This window comes from Glossina fuscipes, unplaced genomic scaffold, assembly GCF_014805625.2.
Source record: "Glossina fuscipes isolate IAEA_lab_2018 unplaced genomic scaffold, Yale_Gfus_2 73, whole genome shotgun sequence".
Lineage (NCBI taxonomy): Eukaryota > Metazoa > Arthropoda > Insecta > Diptera > Glossinidae > Glossina > Glossina fuscipes.
This window is the reverse complement of record NW_023998436.1, coordinates 544,780-565,849: the sequence shown is the minus strand read 5'-3', so window position 1 is coordinate 565,849 and position 21,070 is coordinate 544,780. Positions and strand designations below refer to the sequence as shown.

Here is a 21,070-nt window from a genome sequence, read left to right as displayed (position 1 = left end):
TTTTCTGGGTATTGCGTACATCCGCACCACCTTAAGATACTTTCATAACATACATTATGACGTAACGGAGTAATGCGGAGTATCGCGTCTCCTTTAAAGCCAAAAGCTTTCATTATAAGGAAATAATTTTTCTGACTACTTTTTTATACCCATCACCAAAAGTTGAGCGGTATATTAATTTTGTCAGAATGTTTGCAACACCCAGAATGAAGCTTCAGTGATCTCGCCAAATATATATATTCTGGATCAGCATCAAATTCTGAATCGATTGAAATATGTCCAGTCTGTCCGTCTGGCTGTCTGTCCGCCTATGTATCAATGCCAAATTTGGCAGAATCTATGCATGTCCTTCTACGCATATCGATATTGGCCTGTCGAAGGATACGCCTACAGTACTGCATAAACTGGGAACATCTCTGTTTTTGAAAAGGAATAAAAAAATCTTTCGTTCTTCGATCATAAAATACAACCGATGAGTTCACAATAAATGGAGCGTACATTCGATGGGCGCTGTAGTTATCTGTGCAAAAATGAGGAAGATAGACCTCGTCTATTCAATACTATAGAGTGTCAAAGTTTGGTTCTTTTCCAATATCTTTATAATGCGCACAAGCTTCAAAAACCATACAATATATATAAAGTCTTAGTCGATTTCAAATTTGAAATGCACCTAAACATGTCCGTGCGTTCATCTGTCCAGCTGTCTGCCTGTTAGTCTCTCTCTCTCTGTCTGTCCGTTTGCTCAACTGCGTACCTTCTCTCGTTCGCAAAAAACTTTCCAATACCCATACAAATCAAAGAACGAACCTACTATCCCCCCAACCGAAAAAAAGAACATGTTCACTTTTCTTGTTGTTTGTTTGTTGTTCATACACTACGCAGATACATGATATAAACTTTCATAAACTTATTCTATTCTATAAAAGTAGAAAAGTCAAGCATGCCCATCCAATATTATAGAGTATGCGAACTTATATTTGCACTTTTCTTTCAATCTCTTATAGGATCAAGGTGATGGGTACAAAAGATTCGCTCGCAACCGATTTTGTTTTTTTTTCTTTCATGTGTTTTTTAATAGTATTTTGCTTAAGAATAGGAACAAAGTAAACGTTTCTGCAAGACGGCGGACAGGACGGAAATTTTTCTTGAATTTATTTAACTTCCTCCTGGCAAATGGTGGAAATAATAGTGAAAGCAAATCAAAAGCATTTAATGTTTTCAAAGTTTTGTTTACCTTTTCCCATTTTTTGGTTGATTCATTGTTAGATAAACACTTATTAAACCTTCTACGATCAAGAGCCTACATTTTTATATATAATCTTTAATCATTTCGAATATATAAACGAATTCATTTTATGGAGAATCTTTATTTACAAAAGCCCTTATACTGTGCAATAATCATCCCTTAATGGATTAAGGTAAAGGAGAAGAATGAAAATTTTTAAAATTTATTTCACTCTGCAAAGTAAAAATGACAAATTTTATCGAGCAGAATAGCATATATTTTACGAAGCCGTGAGTGACAAGGGCTCCGTGGCTTAGTTGGTTAAAGCGCCTGTCTAGTAAACAGGAGATCGTGAGTTCGAATCTCGCCGGGGCCTTCTGCGACTTTGATGCAATGTGAGGATATCTGCTTCTTTTTTTTTTTTTTTTTTAATCCTTTCGCTACCAACGTCCCATATAAGTGACGACCAAATTTTCTTACCAGTGCCCGGCGTCACAAATACGTGACAGGTGTTCATTATTCGTTTATGATAATTGTTTTACCATATTTGATGACACGTCACAAAGCACAGTATCACTTATGTGTGTGTCGGTTTGTAAAATTGCGTATTTCACTTAGAACGTTAGACATTCATACCCCAAAACTATAAATGACAATTAAATAATAACATGTCTCGGCTGCTATGATGGATTTTTCTCCTCACGCTCTGTTAGCGATAGACTTCACTATGACCAATCATTTAGCTGATGTCCACCTTTTCGTATAACACTGTGACGGTAAACAAAGATAAATAAAGATATTTTTTTAATTACTATAACAACAATATTTTCGTATGTATTTTGCAAAATTCTTTTCTTCTTCCTGATATCATCTTTTATCCCTGTTCTTCTTCCCTTACATTTTTCATCGATGAATTATGGGAAAAGGAAGAATATTCTAATATTAGAGCGTAAATATATTGCGGCTTGCGATTTACAAATCAATTTTCTACAATTTATCCTTTGGATGCAACTGCGAATGCAATTAATTTAAAGCGACATGACACTAATCGCAATGATGACGACGATTAATATGAAAATTGAAAAGAAGAAAAAAAAAAAAGCCGATTATCTCATAAATTTCTCCAACACTTATTGACGGACATAATTAGGTCATATTTAATAAAAGCCTTAGCCCGTTAAAGGCAAACGCAACGCTTGAATGATGAATTCATGGTAATTAACGATTTCAAAAGAAACACTTATTACTTCGTCTCATGAAAGAAGCAAAAAAAAAAAAAAAAAAACTCGCTTCATTCAAAAGTTTATGATTGAGATGCAGATTCAAATTTGGAAAAATTTTTTCCCAAAAGGCAGACAGACATTTCTCTCATAATATAAGGTGTGAATGTTTATAAAAAAAAAAAATTTAAAAAAAAAACATTTTTTTTTTGCTTAAAGAAGTGATTAACATGTTAATTATTGCGGCGATTGTTTATGTCGGTTAAGGAGTTGCTAACAAAGAAAGGAAACGATAAGTTTGAGTTAACGGTTAACAATTTTTGGGTAACACTATCGTAAGAAGAAATTGCTGTGCTTACCTTTACATAAATTTGTTAATTTTAATTTACGCCTCATGTACTCGAATTGAAAGCGCACCGAAAGAAGGCAACAATCGCAGTCAGTGAATGTGTTATGTGGCTATGAGATCATCATAATGAACTGAACGAAGAACTCCTCTGATTATGTACATGTATATATATATATATATAGGTATATTTATATACATATTTACATATATATATATGTATATACGTCTACATAGCATTAGCATAGGTAGGACAGAGAAGGCGCGCGCGCGCGCGAGCTCGCGCAACAAAATAATGTTTTACATCGATACGCAGACATGTTAACAGAGAGTGAACAACATATCCGCATAAGGCCTAAAAATAATAAATTTTTGGACTGTTCTTTTGGTTATGATAACTGTTAATAATGTCAAACATGGTTTTTAAATATTTTTATTAATTTTTCCCTCTTAGAAAACCTGTTAACGCAGATGCCATGTATATTTATACGAACGTGCGGTTCTCCTTACGGCTATTGCCACATATTGAAATTGAAAGAATTTCTTTTTGTTTTTCTTCTTCTTCTTCTTCTTCTTTTTTTTTTTTTTTACAATTTCAATTACTGCGACAACATGAACGCAAGGCTACGTCTGCATTTATAGCTAGTGATGGCTGGAAAAACGACTGGTTGCCTCTTAGACTCAAAAAAGAGCCTGAAGAACGGACAAGAACATTCTGTGCAAACCTATGCCGTAAGGTAATCATTAAGTGGCTGGTTGGCTTGCTTGCTTAGTGGTCTTCTTTTTTTTTTTTTTTCTTTTACTTTTTTTGACTCAATACCTGATTGTTTGAAAAAACTGTTAACAATAGATGTATAGACAAAAAGAGGATTAGGTTTCATATTAAAGATTATTTAAATATAGTTTTAAACTATCGCACATATGTAGGCAAGTTCATGTCTATTAATTTATTTTATTATTCTAGATATTTTGCACATGTGTTCTATGTATATATAAAAGAGAGTAGAACTTTCAAATTATGCCCACATCAGTAAACAATATTTCAAGTCGTTAAGGTCCATTTGAAAGAGAAAAGAAACATATTGAATTTCTTTTTACACGCATCGTAGGAATCGGCTTAGAATTGTATTTGTAAAGCATATATGTATTCTTGACAAATTTGAAAACTACGTTCCCAACTCTTCATTCAAGATTTCATTGATGATTAAAAGCTCAAAACTTTGCAAAGCAAACTTAATTGAAAATTTTCTTATCATCATTTTCGACAAGTTACGTTTAAAAACTAAATCAATTCACGCTACTGACCATTATTATCAGCAATCTTACATATTTCTCACCTTTTCTTCAAATTTTCCAAAGAAATTCAAAAACTTTGAGGTTCAAATATTCCTTTGACATAAGCTTTGTACAAACACTAAAAATCAATTAAGTGACTTCACTCATAATCCTAAATAAGAGTAAGTAAAAATATTACCTACATCAGTCTAGAGCTATTCTCTACGTTTTATCTGAACAATCATATAATTTAATGTGTATGCTTTACAAATGAATGGATCTATGGACTACACACTACTCGCTAGATAGGATGCATAAAATTGGAAAACAAACGAAAAGTCGTACCAACATTTTTAATATTAAAGTCAACAAAAACATAATACCGGGTCGTGACCCACCGTTATATATTCTACATGACTTCGCTTTACATAGTTATTCATATGATGACTTTTCACAATGATGTGTTATATGGGAAAAGATCGAAAAAATAATTTGATCCGAACCATTTTTAATACAAATCGTCTTTGACCCAAACCATTCCGGTGCACCGAATTTCATCAAAATATCTGAAAAATTGCGACCAATATGTTGAACAAAAGAAGACATGACGGACAGACAATTCTGAAAATAATTCTAAATTCTGATTGGTATAATAAAGGCTAGATGTATCTCAAATCCTTTTGAGCACAGTTTTAAACTCGTTGACCAGCTGATCATTGCAAACAAGGGGCCAAAATGTTTGGAGTTGCCTTCGTCTCCATTATGATAAAAGGCTATAAGAATTTGCCATTTCTATAGGTGTAATCGAAACTATGCCTCGATTAAGCTTTCACAATGTCGCACTAACTATTAGTTCTATCAACCTCTACATGGTCTATTGGAATTACATAGTGACCCATATATGATTTGATCAAGACGCGAGTCCAAATGTGATCAGAGTTCTGATTAATAACTTTAAACGTATTATTTGAAGCAATTACTGATCAAATTTAGCTATTAATTATTTGTTTATATATATATGTATGTATAGTTATTATTGCCATTTTTCTTTTGTTTTTTGGATCCTTCGTGTTGCCATTAAACGTGTATACATATTATGATGCTAACAGGGTACTTATAATCTTAAATCTCTCTTCTTTTTCTTACTTTGATATTTGTTGAATGTTGGAATGTGAATAATAAATAAGTAAATAAATTGCCCTCGCACATACAATCTAAGATCGATATGCCGTGCGGACTGATTTTTGATGGCTTTTTATGCCAATTAAACAATGTGCATTTAAAAATCTCGATCAATACTGTATACAATTTTCCTTCCTTTCTAATTCCTATTATATTTCAGAGGTTGAAAATATGCTGGTTTTGTCCAAACGTCTGTAATATTCAAGAGCAAACTTCAAGCATCCTGTAAAGTATATTTCCATCCTTTTGTAGCTGTATCGCTTTTTGGGCACCATCGTGTTCGCTCGCATAGGAGGTGTTTTCGGCGTCATTTAAAAAAAAAAAAATATATATATATATATATACATATATATTCTTGATCAACATCAGCTTGTCAATCGATCTCTATCCCGTCCTTGTCCGTCTCTCCTTGCATAGTAAACAGCATTCTTGTGGTATCACAAAATAAAACATCGAGCTCAAGTTTAACATACATATACAAAACTCTAGCGTTTGAGTTGGTATTAAAAAATCAGGTAAATTGACCGAAGGATATATCTATAGTATGACGTAAAATGAAAATAAATCTGGTTTCAAAAAACGAAGCAATTCTATTTCTTCAGTTTAATACGCATAAACTGCAATGGATACCATCCTAAATATTTCCACATATATTGAATGAGTGATGATACAGTACGAGTGAAAACATGGAAAAAATCGACTTTGCCCATCTGGTATTATAGGATAATCAAATTTTTTCCTTAATATTTTTTAAAACACAATTAATATTGATATATTGACACAATCAATATTGATATAGATAAATATAATTTTCATATATGATATTATATAAGTTTAAAAAAATCATTTCCATTGTTAGTAAGAGGGGGGGCGCGAGAGAGAGAGAGAGAGAGAGAGAGAGAGAGAGAGAGAGAGAGAGAGCAGAGAGTAAGAAAGACAAATAAAATATCTTATTCGTTTTCATTATGTAACAATTCTTTAATTTTTTATATAATTTTCTCTATCATTTTAGCGATATTACAGCGCTCTTCTGTTGATGTGGGACGTATAAAAATACAGGGCGTAGCCACTTGCTTATACTTGTGTATGGATCCATGCGGTGCTGTTTACGGCTCGGTAAGTAAGAAAAACATTTTACTCCTATTAAACCGTATTCAACGATAGTGTTACCCTATGGCTGAAAACATAATGAGGTCTAGCTTATAATACCGAAAGTCTGGGGGATAAATTTAACTTATTTTATGAATTTTTACGTATTCATAGATTTATAAATCGCACGCAGCCATAAACATATATATATATATATATATATATGTAGGAGCGCATATATATATAGACACATATGTGTATACGGGCGTATATATATATATAATATTTATATTAAACATATTAAATATATTACATAAACATATTAAAATTATATCTCAGACCTGAAAATGTAAGCGGTGCTCGTTTTTCAAATATTTCAATTCCCTGAAACCACATATCCATGATTATATGTCTCTATATTTGTTGAGGTAGACGATTCTTTCGTTTGACATTAGAGTTTTGGGATACGCCATTTTGATACTTTGCAATTTTCGTAATTCAAATCTGTGGGAGTTCCACACGTCTTGGGAATGTTATTAACGAAGGAGAAAGGGGGAAAAAAGTGAAGCCTGCTATCCGGGCAGAAACTGTGTGGAATTAGGAATTGATTAAAATAATTTGAACATTTTTTTCTGGAGAATTGAAATTGAAAATTTATTGTGGATAATTTGCATTCCTCTCTTTAAAAAAAAGAAGGAAAAAGAAAAACGAAAGACAATTTTTGAAATGAGGAAAAGTAAAGGGATTATGAGTGGCCGCAGCCTGGTGGGTGTATGCTCAATCGCTAAGTGCTATCCTTCCATCACTATAGCTACGATCGAGTCTCCTCTACCGCACTGCCAATAGGAATGTTTTTTACAATTGCATAAAAGTAAGATAGGAAGCTGAAATTTGGGTCACCATCGTTTCTTGATCGACTGAGAATCGAATATTAAAGAAATGAAGACGATGAGTGTGATGCCCACAATGAACAAAAAACTGGAATTGAAGCTTGAAAAAACTGCAACTGCCCGTCTGGACTTTCGTATAAAACTTTCAATTCCGTGTAGATATTTCCAAAAACTGTTAGACAAAGGATTATCGAAAATGGTGCCGATCATATTAAGTTTGTAAAGTTCCTACACGGTAGTAGCCTTTTAGGAAAGTGTTCGAAATAATACTTCCTTAGGAGATTAGTCATTTATAGTATAGTAATTATATCAAATCGCACTATTTATTTTTTGTGCTTACACTTGTGGTACCCTTGTGTATTAAGTCTGTGCAACGCCCGTAAGCGTGGATGCATTAGGTTAATGTATACAACACGCAGTACCACTTAAGCTGGACTCAACTTTTACATTGCCAATTCATAATCACTTTCTAAAATGATTTAATTTGGTCTGTCCGTCTGTCCGTCTTGCTTTCTCTTGTTCAATCTACAGGCTACAATTTATGGGACACATTGAAGAAATTTGATATAATGGCGTGTTTTGGACCAGGGACGAACGCAATCGAAAATGATTCGAATCGGATCACCTTTTCGACCACTTTCAGTATATGCCTTTATTTTCGAACCACTACTATGTTTTTTTTTTTTTGTTATCTTATATATCATCTATCACGTTTTACGTATATCACTGTAAACAAATTTGTCCTCTTTTGTTCTATTCAGCAACTTTATGACTTTAATGATGCGTGTAATGATTACGGAACTGGGACCGTACCTACTTACGTACGTGTGTGCAAAGAAGCAAATAAATAAATAAATAACGACAGCGTACAAGAATTCACCCTTATATAAAAAAAAAAAAAATGTTTATACAAAGGGATAAGAAATGCCGGCGTCCTTCACAGACTAGAAAAATTAGGCCACAAAATGGGGAGAAAACATTAAGGGTCACATACGTTTTTCATGTACTTTTACGAAATTGATTGTAATTCATTTACACAATTAATGTGTGACATTTTATCGTCCTACTTTTCTATATCTTACACCTCTTATGCAGAGTATATTAAGTTCGAGCGGACGTATGTAAAACCCAGAAGGGCTTAAGGTGGGCCCACCTTGTATTATACCGACCGAGTCAAAAAATGATTGTAAATCGATGTAAGTCTGTTCATCTGTCCAGACTGGCGAATCTCTCTGTGATATCAGGTAAAGCAATTATTGAGATATTTACATAAAATTGCTTCGAAACAAAGAACAAAATCTAGTGAAATCTAGATTCGATGATGATATAACGTATTATTTTGAGAAATCGGTACATACAAAAATAATGGCAAATCTGAAAATTTTTCGACAAAGTTGGCTCTGTAGTATCTATATCTCTATAGTATCTCCACATTTGAAATTCGAATGAAAAATTTGGTTCAGCAGGGACCTCTTCTCAAAGAGCTGTTTCCCCTAAAAATGAATCTTTACATGGTAAGAGGGTGTAATTTTCAATACTTCGTGGTTAAAATTGATCCACAATAGCAAATTAAAGAAACCAACCTTACTAAGTTTGGACCAGGTAGCTCAATTTTTTGGCCATGACCGCATATGAGTATTCTCAGGAAATGCAACCTTTATATGCCAAAAATGCCTAATTGGTAATGTTTCATAATGAAAATTTGTTCATGATAGTAATTTGATATACAAGTTAAATGGGCTAAATTTGAACCATATCGGTCTATTTTTTGGACTCCACTCCTTATAAGATTTCTTATGAATAGTAGATCCTTTAGAAAACGACTTACTTTTTAATATTAACTGAGGAAATTTCGTCCACAGCAGCAATTTAGCAAAAAATTTAACGGGTTTGACTACATAGATCTTTTTTTAGACCTTAACATATATAGGAGTCATTGTGGAAACCAATTTCCAATAGGAAGAGAAAGTGCAGTTCCAAGTTTTCTCTGAAGAAAACTAAAAGATAATAGAATTTTTCAGAAGTAAGTTAAGATTGTTAAATTTGGTTCATTCTAGGTAAGGTTCTGACCTTTAATATACGTCATTTCATGAAAAGTATACCTTTGCATGAAAATAATCAGCAATTTTTGGTGCATTATTACCAAAATTGTACTAAGCGAAGTGATGTAGGGTATCTAAAAGTCGACCTTGCCCGACTATATATATAAATTTTTTTTTAACCCTCAATAGAAAACATATGCGGTCATCTTATTTTCAATGCTTTCGTTACAATAATTGAAGAGTCCCTGGATGCAATCGACACATTTTTATGTGAAATGTACCGAAAAAGAATAATGTTTTTTCGGTTTCTATTGAATTTTTGTCGGCAAAATTAGGCGCCGCATACCATTTAATAGCATTTAATTTTTTCGGATTTTAAATACATTTTATTTGAAATAAAAAAAAAAAAAGACAGACGTCTGTATGTGTTTTTAACTAAATGCGATAAACATCTAAATATCTGCTCAAATTGATTTTAATAAATAAACGATTGAAAAACGTCTATAACTGACCGAAAAAAACTAATCCACACCTTACCATCCAAGTTTTAACTGAATTTTTAACACTTTCTTTGACAATCTCTCTATGAGAGACAATTCATTGTCACGCCAGCTGTCACGAGTAAGCATTAAAAGACGCGCCATCTAAAGACGGCATCGTTGCAACGGCAAACAATAATACCGAGATAAATTATGTCAAAATAGGTGTGAGCACTTCATAAACTATAAAAGTTTATGTGACAAATTGACAGACAACCGCATAGAAAAACAATAGGTTTCGGTTTTGTTGCTCCTTTTTTTGGTTTTTTAGCCTTTTGTACATTATAAGAACAACAAACGTTTGATTACATAAGAATTCTAAACATCAGTTTATCAATTGTTTTTAATTTGTTAGTAGTTTTATGTTTTGTTATACTTAAAAAATATATAAAAAGAGATCGACTCGTTAAGATTACAAATAAATAAAATTGAAAAAAAAAAAAGTAGAAAATTATTATATATAAGCTGAACAAAAAAACGAGCAGAAATTATTATAGGTTCTGTTTGAGTTTTTCTTTTGAGAATAATCTTTTGTAAAAGCCATATAAACACAAGACAATGGAAGAATTTATTAAACATAGAATTCTTTTGGACTTGTCCGCCTGCTAACAAAAAGTTTATAAGAATATAAATTTTTACATCGACTAGCGCGAGTTATAAAAAGTACATTAACTCTGTCGTAGTGTTTGTCATTCTCTTCTTATAGGCGACATACCCTACACCCCGTTGTAATACAAGGTATATTAAATTTGTGCGAAGATATGTAACATACAGAAGGGCTTAAAATAGACCTACATTATGTTATAGTTATATAAGCTTGTATGTCCGTCTGCCCATCTGCTTCTCTGTGCATCGGCTGGTTTGTCAATCTGTCCATGTAAATTTGAGTTGTGCAATTTTTGAAACAGTTTAACTAGACGGTTGGATGAAAAGACTTATTCCGTCTAAAAACTTAATGCTTGAATTTTTAGTAAAACCTATTTTTACACCCATTGTAGATTTGTCCGATGTTGTCAACATATAATACATATATAAATAAGTCTGTCTGTCCATTCATGTAAACTCATTGCTGTAATCTTGAAAAACTGTTAAGAAAAGCAAGCCTGGTGTTAAATTTTTTTTATAACTGCCATGAATCGAACTTTAGAAAATCAGAAAAATTTGTTCAAAGGTCCGATTAGCATTATGACTTTCTGCCCCTATTAATAAATGCTTATTTAAGAAATTTAAAGCATTCAGTACAAAAACGTTAGGTTTCTTCTGTACTCAATTTAAATTCTTAAGTTGGAAATTGCACGTTTCACCCATAATTACGAAAAGACCATACAAACAGAATGTTGGTCTTCATATTTATATCATGGATAGCAGGATGTAAGCTACGTAAAGCAAGAAACCTTGAATTGCTGACTCCATAAAATACCTAAATTAATCAATGCAATTGAAAGAGTCTGCCTTTGTCTGTCTATATGTAAGGAAACCACTAGCAAATCTTGGTAAATGAAGTCCAAAAGACTTATTAAACTTGCTTTTACCCATAGTCTACTTTTACTCAAAAAAAAAAATTAAAATGTAAATTAATTAATAAAAAATAAAACCCTCGAAAAAATAAAACCTTAAAAAAGTATATAATAAAAACAGATAAATGATTAAAAAGTAAAGAACAAGTAAAATTTAATGAGAAAGGTTAACCACTGACCTGTCTTTGAAAAGTTGCCTATGTTCGCACTTCCGATATCCGATGTGTTAAAACACTTTATTGTGAAATTTTATTTATCAATCGTGTCAGTTGCAGCTTCACATTTTGAGAATGAGACTTCTATATAGTTCCGAATATATATGATTTTGTGCATAGTTAAGTTTACTTAGCTCTTAGCTCTCTTCATTTATATTAATTCTGAGTCTCTTATAACGCGTTTACCACATAATAGAATTAAGGCTTAATGCGGCAATGCCTTTCACACAACATGCCATAAATTCATCTAGTGGGTCTTCTACTCTATCAGTCATCTATACTGATTTGAATTAATTTTAAGTTTTGCATATAACGTGGCTTCCATACTATTTGGAACTGATGTCTGTCACAGTCAGACCACTTTAGAAAAAAAATATTTCATGCATTCGATATACGCGCGCAACTTAAGTTGAATATTGACCACACCTTTTGGTCATGGTATTATAAGACGGTATGACTTAATCGCATTATAGGGTTCTCTGTAGCCAGCTAAATGAGGTTTTGAGCCTTATTTCCTTATCGGATATTCTTGCAGACATTAAGACTACTCTTCTTAACACCCGTGGGCTGCCGACGTCTTACATAAACGATAGCCTCTTGTTGGGATTCTGATACGGAGTTTGATGAGTAACTGGTAGACGCATTGGTTATTTGCTTTTACGTTTGTATTAATTGTCTATTCTTTTAGAGCTTTTTTACTCGCATTGTAATTAGATGAAGTCCTCAAATCGCGCAATTCGGCGGAGTCTACGGTGTAGCGGAATTTTGTAATTATGGAAATTAAATAAATAAATAAATTCATAGTTTTGAGACGCATCACTTGGCTTCTATCAAATAGTTTAAACGCTTTAATTTACTGCTTCCATATATCAATATATCGTTTAAAGCACATACCAACATATGTGGAAAACTGAAAGAAAAAAAGAAAAACTTGATGCGTTCCCAGACATTATCATAGAATTATCTAAAGAATTTTCTGTTCCTATATAACATCCAGTAAATGTGTATATAAGTATGTACGCATGTGTGAATAAGTACTAATGCGAATTCTCAAGTTCACTGCTTTCATTTCTTTTCACAAATCACAAGCAATTAACAACACTGAACCAATTTCGTTGTCGGCCAATTAAAATATTTTGTTGAACTTTTCAAAAGAGAAACAAAAAAAACAAAAAAAAAAAAAGCGAAAACGGCAACAAACCGTGCAAGACCAAAGAGGAGTCGTCTTGTGTCATTGTGGCGTCATGGTGATTTGCGAAAAAGATAAAAAAAACAACAATAACAACAAATCCAATAACACTTATAAAAATTGCTTCATTTTCTGCTAAATTTAGACTTGGTTTGTTTGTTTGTTAGTTCTTCGTCATCATCATAATCATATTATGATTAAGTTTTGTTTGTCAACTAAAATCAAATAAAGGATTTTTCATCTGGGTCTGCGCTTGTCAATGTGTATGCGCGTGAAATTATATAAAATGTTGTTTCCATAACTAATGCGCGCTGCCACTTTATTACTATAAACGTCATTTCAGTTGTAAATGTCATAAAACTATCGCTCCCGTCGTCTAACGATGTTTTCTTTTTTCTTTCTTTATTTCTTTTACGACGACAAGTCTGCCGCCTTGGCTGGCCCACAAGATTTTAAATAACTTTTATATATCATTTTTATGTTGTTGTTTTTTTTTTTTTGCTAAAAAATTCTTATGCTAAATATAAATTTTAAAGTAATAATAATAAATCATACACAACATGACACAAAAATTCTTGTCTCGAGAAAGAAAATCTGAATATACATATATATATATCCCCCTATTTTTCCATTGAACGCCCAATATGGCGTAAGTTAAGTAAGCTATCAAATTAACAGCATGAAGTTGTCAAATAGCACAACCAACAAAACAATTTACTTTTGATAGACTTGTAATTGTGGGTTAAAGATTAGTCGTAAAATCACTGCAAATGAACTTAAGCGCCTTTTAACCTAAAATCTCTTATGATTAGTTAAACGAAAAGAAAAGCAAAAAAAAAAAAAAAAACACATGAGTAAATTTGAAACTAATACGAATACAAATAAATCTTAAGAGAGTTAGCATAAAGGAGATTATTAGCATTAGATCGTAACTCACTATATAATGCAATTACAACGTTGTCATTAGATTTGGCTCCGCAGGAAATTCTATTTAAGTGTTAACCAGCACAGTAAGCAAAGCTTCAGTTATACAGAATTTTATGCCAAAGAACCACGAAAGCGGCAATGATTTCTGTTTATACCCACTACTGACTAGTGGGAATATACACATTTTGTTTTTTTTTTTTTTTCTTATAATGTATGTAATAGTCAGGAGGAAGCTTCAAAGCTTCTTCTTCTTGATCAGCGTGGAATTCTGAATTGATTGAGCAATCTGTCCGTCTGTATGTCCGTATGACTTTGAGCCCATAAAGTACACATATTCTTGGTCAGCGGGAAATTTTGAATTAATCTATGTGTGTGTGTGAGTCTGAGCTTATAAAGAATATATACTCTTGATTAGCGTCGAATTCTGAATTGATTGAGCCATTTCTGTTCGTCTGTGTGTCTGTGTGCCCAAAAGCCAACTTCAGAGATCCTATAAAATATATATATTCTTGATCAGCGGGAAAGTTTGAATTAATTAGGCAATGTCTGTTCAGCTGTGTGTCCATGTGACTTTGAGCCCATAAAGTACATATATTCTTGATCAGCGGGAAATTCTGAATTAATCTATGTGTGTGTGAGCTTATAAAGTATATATATTCTTGATCAGCGGGAAATTTTAAATTGATGTCTGGAAATGTCTGTCCGTCTGTGTAATGGTTGTTGACACTGTCTTGAAATCAGCGACTTTAAACTTAGCAGAAATATGGGAAGTATTTGCAGACAGATGAAAATTAGAAGCACTGAACTGGGTTGAACCGGTTGCCGCTTTCACTAGCTGTGGTTCTGCTTGAGTACACCTTATCGATGTAGGTGTAGGCAGCGTTCACCGTTCTTATGGCGATACTAAAAAACGCTGCCTTTCATGAAGAGGCTTAAAGAGCGAATTGTTCGTTGAACGCGTGATTCATATGCTGCCAAAAAATGTAATAAAAGTGATTGGCTAGTCATGAACAATAGTTTCTAAAAAATAAATTTTATCATTGTTATATCTCCTGCAGTTCTTGAGATTTTTAGATATTTGTTGATGTACATAGCATTTAAAAGTACTAGAGTGCTGGGTCGTTTTTACTCTTCAGATGGCATTGCGAAATATCAAATTGTTGTTTAACATCGGCTAAGGCCAATAACTTGGAGATGTTGCTAAGCGAGCAAATTTGTTTGGGACGATCGCGTCCGAATTCGTCCTGAAGTTTTATTGCTGAAAAATATTGATATCAATTTTGGATAACTATGGGTTTTGACGTGTTTGGCTTGTGAAGATATCACGTGCCATTACAAACTTAGGGCGTGGCAACCATATAAAAAATCGGCCATGCCCATACAAAGTTATAAACTGTTTTTTCGCTCACTTATCATAAGCCAAACAAGACGGAATATTTAAACCTATTCTGTACATTCGTTAAATGAAGATATACTATCTGCTTGAATATGGCAGACACCGCGACCTGGTGGATTAATTTTTTCTTAACAATAACGGCGATATGGTTAACAAATAAAAGATCTTGGAGAGTAGAATGCAACAAGCACAGTGGTGGGTATACGAGATTCGGGTCTCACCGAACATGACTTTCTTATCTGTTTGTGTTCGACTAATCTTTCAAAGATTGTCTCCCTTACTTGGGGCTAGATGACGGTGAGGAAGCAGTGATGAAGAGGAAAACTATTGTGCTTTTCCGATCAAATGCTCAATATATAGGTACGACTACGCACCAATCGTAATTGATCAAGTTATATGGCGCCGATATATCAAATATCAGATATTTTCTAAATTGGTTGTACTGTTATAGATATCTTCATATCTAGACATTACACATCATAAACTTCATTAGTGCTTTAGTTGGACTTGATTTTGTAGGACGCAAAAAGTCAATTCACCGATATTTATAATGTATCTGAGTAAATCATTTCGGACTATCAATCGATAATGGAATGCACATACGACCACAAAACAACCGACCAATCGAAAGAATATCATGCAAAAGCGAAAAAATCGCACAAAAGTCGCTCAGAAACAAACAGTTTTCTTCGGTGATCGTTCCGTCGTACACTATGAATTGCTTCCGCTAAGCCGAACTGTTAAGAATAAATATTCTTTTAGTGCTATGCATCGTCTACGCGAATCTAACCGCAAAAAGAGGCGCTAATAAATAGAAAAAAGTTGATCTTACTTTTCTGACACTTACAGCCGTACCCTGGCATTGTGGTTGCTTGTTATAATTGTTGTAACTCCGCATAAAATACATTATACATATATATATACACACATGCATACACATATACATATAGTCACAATGAAACTTTGCAATAAAGATTTTGTTATAAAACAAAGTTTTTAAGTCATGAAGAGAGAAAATGTCTTAGTTCTTGTGATATCTCTGCGATGTTACTCTGCCTGGATAGCCGAGTAGGCAAGAGTCTCGACTTGCAACTCAGTGGTCGTGGGTTCAAATCTCAAGTGCGGTAGAGTTTTTAATAAAGCCGAAAGCACTTAGATGTATGCTAGCTTTAGAATTTATTCTCTGACTAAAATAATAATAATAATATTCAGGGCAGAATCTAACAATGGAATTGAGCCCTGACTTGATAGTCGCGTTTTTTCACTTCTAGGTTGTACGGTAGCTGAATTTGAAGAATATTGCTGCTAACACGAACCAGGAAATTGAGAATGACTCTTACTGGGACAATCCTTAACAGAGCGAGAATACATCTCATTATTTATGGAATTGCTATTCATGTAGTGTGGTCTCACCAACGAAATGGGAGGACCAAAGTTACAGTTAGGGAATGTTGTTAGTGGTAGAGTTGGAGAGTAGTAGAATACATTAATTTTTTTTTTTTGTTTTTAGCATAAGGACACTCATCTTGCAAAACTCGTCCAAAGAACATTCGTGGCTCTTACGATCTTTTCGTCATTCACTAGGACTATTAATGTTTTTATACTTTCACGCAGAGAGAGAATTTTCATACTTTAAACGTGATTTCCTTACTTGGACAGAGGGACAGAAATTATTCAATTCACCATTAACAATAATCACATAGATATCAATATTTCATGGGAACACTGATGGTTTACAAACATTTGGGTAATTTGCTATGCCTCTTGTAAAAGGCATAAAAGCATTAAAAACAAGACATGGGAGTCTTTACTTACCCGCGCACGACCAGAAAAGAAAAGGTGTTGATAGCCGTAGCATTAATTGTGTTACGGTAAATTTAGACCATGAAATGCTATAATGATGCACTTATGTGCACTTTTGTTCCGGTCTCTCAAACACATTACTTCCCTTCTTACGCAACAAATTCATAAATAATTCGCTCTCCGGTCTTGATGCAAACAAAAGTTAATCAAAAAAAAAATGCATTTTTTTTTCTTTGTTTTAATGAAAATTTTCTTTAATATTAATGTTGGCTTACAGGCAATGCGACAAATTGAAACAAACTGATAACTGATGCTATAAGCCGATCAAATACTTTGTCATGTCAATAAGGCGCCAAACTGTAAAAACAAAAAATCACTTATATTATGCGGAACTTTAAAGAGCATATTGTACGACGGTATAAGCACCTCATCAGTTTCGAGCTAAACAACTCGTGCTGTGTGGCTTGAAAGTGAGGGCAGAGAGAGAAAAATAAAAAAAAAAAAATTTAAAAAAAAAATGAAAAAACAAATTATCAACAAAATGCTTGAAACGATTACTTTTCGTTCACAAGGGTTAAAAAAATTATTACTTTTTCTTTCCTTAATGGTGTTTGCGTTACAATTAAGACAATTTCGTCGCTTGTTGTCTGTTTTTGGAATAAAAAAAAAAAAAAAAAAAAATAAAGCAAAACAGGTATCACTTTGACAGGATAATAACAGTGATAATGTTAATTAGGGTATGGTAAGCGAGCGGTCATCATTTATCTTATATATATATATATATATATATATATATATATATATATATATATATGTATGTATGTATGGGTGTGTTTTGGGCATTCATTATCTTAGTTGGAAATGTATCAAAGAAAATAGAGTTTATCCCAGCACTGTAGGAGGTCGTCTGCTTGTTTCCCTAATGTATTAGAAAAATTAAACTGATTAAGGAAATTGTTAGCCTACATCTTATGCATAAATAGTTAAATTAAAAACTTTTAAAACTTAAATCGATCCAGAATACGGTTAATTATCTTCCTTTACAGAAAACAGGTGAAGTCCATGCCAATCAAATGCACTAAGTAGATCGTACAAATTATTAGGTGCTTGCATGTATTTTGATTATATTTTTATTTGAAAAATTACTCAAAATATTTTCCATCATTTTCTCCAACTATATCCCATCTTTTTGGCAAAATTGCGATACCATGTCGAAAGAACAATATTGGTTTCGCGCTTCTTCGGCGTTTGGAAATCGCGTGCTAGCCAAACCTTGCTGCATAAGCGATAATCAAAAAACGCTATGTCTAGGGAGTACGTTAGGTCTGGCAGAACTTCCCATTCGAGCTGCAACAATGTGTCTTTGACAACTCTTGAAACGTGCGCTCGAGCGTTGTAATGCATGAGGACGACTTTGCTTCCCTTAACCGCTATTGCCGTTCTTTTTTGCAACAATACATCATTAATTTCCGTCAATCGACGTTGCGGTAAGAGTTTCATACGGTTTCAGGAGCTCGTCATAAGCTACACCTCGCTGATCCCACCACACGCAAAGCAAAACTCTATGGACACGAATATTCCATGAATATTCTACCTTGGTATCGATGTGGATAGCTCTCCTGAGCTAACCCATCACTTTTGGCCGGTCACAATACGCCGCAGAAAACTCTTCCCTGTTTTGCCTGGCAAGCTATGAAACCGGGATATTGAAGCGGTTCGAGATGGCATTTTCAGTCAATTCATTTGAGTCTTTCCCATTACATGTAAACATCTAGAAACTGTTGACTCATGAACTGCTAAGTTATTTGAAAATTTTTTGAGCGTTCGAGCTTCGTTTTCATCCAATAAATCTGGCAACTCTGCACAAACTTAATATGCAATTTCTTTCCTTTTGAAAATCGAAGCCTTCTCACTTTTTGTTCTACTATAGGAGCGGCCGTTAATCAATTTAGGTTAATTTCAACATTTTTGTCACATTTTAAGCCGATTAGTTTTTGGAAAAAGGCTAATATATTATACACCACAGACACCACATAGGCCGACAGAGGACCAAATAGCGCACAGAATGACACATGGCCAGAAGGACGAAAAACCTAGATCGATTCAAAATTTTATATGTATGTATACACGTAAGGATGAGTAGCAGAATAGGCAAAGAATCGCAACTAATAGATCGATGGTCGCGGGTTCCAATCTCATGTTTAGTAGAATTTTCAATACAAGCAAGCATATGATGTAAGTTATCCGGCAGCCTTTAAATTCGTGTTTTGTAAATTCATTTCTAAGATGTATAGACAATAAATAAATAAATACATCAACGTACATATGTCTTACCGTGTTTCTATAGCTTCCTTTTGGGTGTGGCAAAAGTTCTGACAAAAAAACGCCACTGCCAATAGGGTAATATTTCGACTATTAGGAAAACCGAGAATCAAGCATTCTAGGGCTTATTATTCTGTACGAAGCGGTGCTTGTGAACAGTAGACTATCCAAAATTTTGGGGTTACACTATTTAAAACGAGACTTAATCCCACTTTGGAGGTATTCTGCCATTACTTGTGCTTCTGATTTCATGATGGCCTTTCACTCGGTCGATATTCGTCTGTATATGCATGAACACAGTGATGATGATCAAGGAAAAAAATTAGGAATGAGAGAGATGTAAGGGTAAGTTTTGACAGCAAACAGCTGAGTTCGATAGCTTTTATGCCTACATTATAACTGCGGTCGAACGCCAGTCATGGTCTTTTACATTAAAAATTGAACGCGACTTTATCTCTATCTACTGGGCTATGAAGTAGTTCGTCATTTATGTCACTTCTGTCTATCAGGTGTACAAGTCCGAGGCACCCAGTTCATCCCATTTCTTCTAAAGACATTCTGACAAAAAAGCCGAGCTCTTCGTAACGGCACCTAATCACTATATTCGATCAACCAATCGCTCATTCATTCACCCCTTGCAAACTTTACTTCTCAATAACAGGGTACCATTATCGAACGCCTATCCCAGTATGACTCTTCCACTAAATTTTTAATTATGATGTTTTAATAATTGAAACTTGGCACATAAAATTCTTAAAATAGTTCGAAAGTGTGTGTTGATTTATACAATTAATTTAATGGACTTTAAGAATAAAAAAGAAATCGAAAGAAATTAGGTTCCACTCATTGGTTACAGCTATCGGCTGTCATTCCTCAAATCGTGAAATTCAAAAACATGAACTTTCGCTTTGCTTTGTAAAATCACATGGCCACGATGTAAAAACCATAGCTGCCTTCTCGAGTAAACACAATAGTTGTAGATTCTGCACTCGCTGCAATCAGTAGCGGGCTTATAGCTGTCGACAAAGTATGCATTCCTCTTCCTATGATCGAGTAATGTATTCAAATTGCGATCGAATATAGTCGTTATGGCAAACCATATTAATCCTGACTTTTAAAGCTCCCCTAGACAATGCTAATCATTAATTATGGATACTGGACTTGCTGCAACCAGTGTGCATATCTGTTATTATCATCGAGTAATGTATTCAAGTTGCGATCGAATATAGTCGATATGGCAAACCCTATTAGTCTTGACTTTTAAAGCTCCCGAAGACAAAGCGAATTATTAACAAATCTTACCTTATCAATAATACTGTGCAATTATTCGGAAGTGACAAAAGAAAATAATTTATTATTAAATTAGTTAAAAATAGAATAAAGCGGATTTGTTTAGTAATAAAAAAGAAGCAGATTTCCATTCTCGCGACAAGAGACCTTATACGGTTGATCAAGATTCGCCTGTAGACGAAGATGATTTTCATATGATTTTTTCATATTTATTACATTCATAGTTGAAATGGATTTAAATCTGTTTACGTGACATGAATTTTGAATATTTAAACATCATTCCAATCATTCCAAATGTAATATGACAATAATAACGTCTCTATAGTTTACAAAACGAAAATAAAACGAAATATTAAAAATCAACCAACCAACAGGCAATCAACCACTCGGCATACGGCCAATTGTAAGCCAAATGCATTATTTTACACACACACACACACAAGCGTCTACTAATGTTTTATGCACGCATTAATATAAGCCGTACGCATTTGCGTGCGCATTACGACACTTCTTAATTAAAATCTTGTACAGTCAACGTAAGTGTTTGCGATTTGTTGCTTTTTATATCCATCAACGAAGGATGAAAGGCATATTCGTTTTGAC

At 33.6% G+C, this 21,070-nt stretch overlaps 1 protein-coding gene and 1 non-coding gene across 3 annotated transcripts in view; both read left to right on the top strand.

Moving 5' to 3' along the window:
- The window catches only part of LOC119638119 (probable cyclin-dependent serine/threonine-protein kinase DDB_G0292550), a 143,625-nt gene that overhangs the window by 110,216 nt on the left and 12,339 nt on the right, over nucleotides 1–21,070 (top strand). For both annotated transcript variants that reach the window (XM_038034749.1, XM_038034750.1), the window contains exon 2: nucleotides 6,261–6,364. In XM_038034749.1, the coding sequence (XP_037890677.1) occupies nucleotides 6,261–6,364 (104 nt within the window). The remainder of the gene's footprint in view (nucleotides 1–6,260; nucleotides 6,365–21,070) is intronic.
- On the top strand, nucleotides 1,528–1,601 carry Trnat-agu. The gene has a single exon. It is a non-coding gene; the product is annotated as a tRNA-Thr (tRNA).